The 869-nt window shown below is 40.5% G+C and overlaps 1 protein-coding gene across 1 annotated transcript in view; it reads right to left on the reverse strand.

The window, feature by feature from the left end:
* The window catches only part of LOC118421830, a 13,334-nt gene extending 12,632 nt beyond the window's left edge, over positions 1-702 (reverse strand). The window contains exons 1-2 of the mRNA XM_035829332.1: positions 607-702; positions 345-428 (exon numbers count right to left, since the gene is read on the reverse strand). Coding sequence (XP_035685225.1) covers positions 345-428; positions 607-702 — 180 coding nt within the window. The remainder of the gene's footprint in view (positions 1-344; positions 429-606) is intronic.
* Between the last annotated feature and the right edge of the window lie 167 nt (positions 703-869).

Consider the following 869-nt stretch of genomic DNA (forward strand, 5'->3'; position numbering starts at 1 on the left):
AATCAAGTAGATGAGTAATAGTAAAATTACAAGAACCAAAGAACCTGCTTTTAAACATGGTCTTTGCAAGGTTACATAGAGATACCCTCCATGGTCTCTGTAATGCAACCACTAGTAATTTCCATGGCTTGTAGAAAGAACCTTCTGTAAGCGGACGGATGAAGTTACATGAAGGTGGGTCACTCAGTACAACCATAAGGCTAAATTTGTATAGTTCCACTGAAATATCAAAGCTACAACAGACTTTTTACTATGGCACAAAAGTGACAAAATGTATGTGCTGTGAACTTTAAACACACAATGCATGTTTACAGTTATGTGGCTGAACTATACCTCTCTCTGACTTGTGCATCTGTTCTGCCTGGAACAAGTCTGGACATCTTCCACCAGTCCTTAGCACCAAACTTGGCCACCGCTGTCAGCAGGGCCTGGAGGGATGACATAGATACAAGCACTGGATCAGGTGCTTTCAACTCTAGACAGCATGTTAACTATAAAATCTTGTCTAAAGTGACTGTGTGTTTCTATCAGCACTTTTGTTAACCTAGCGTTTTCTACTGGATATATGATATTTCAAACTGTTGAGGTAAACTGAGCAGAACTTACAATGTCTTCATCAACGCTCCATTTCCCCCTGCGCACGTTGGGGTCGACAGTCTTGGCCCAGCGGTGACAGATCTGGGAGATGGTCCTCCCCTCCATGAAGTATGCAACTATGGAGTATATGGGAAGCAGGAGAAAATCACTTTCTCTTCAACATTATAATTTACACATTGCAAATGTTACTAACAATATATGGTCAATGAATCATATTCATTCCTTCAACAACATCATCATCATCATTGTTGCCAAATACTGTATCAGCAACT

Source organism: Branchiostoma floridae, chromosome 8, assembly GCF_000003815.2.
Source record: "Branchiostoma floridae strain S238N-H82 chromosome 8, Bfl_VNyyK, whole genome shotgun sequence".
In the NCBI taxonomy this organism is placed as follows: Eukaryota; Metazoa; Chordata; class Leptocardii; order Amphioxiformes; family Branchiostomatidae; genus Branchiostoma; species Branchiostoma floridae.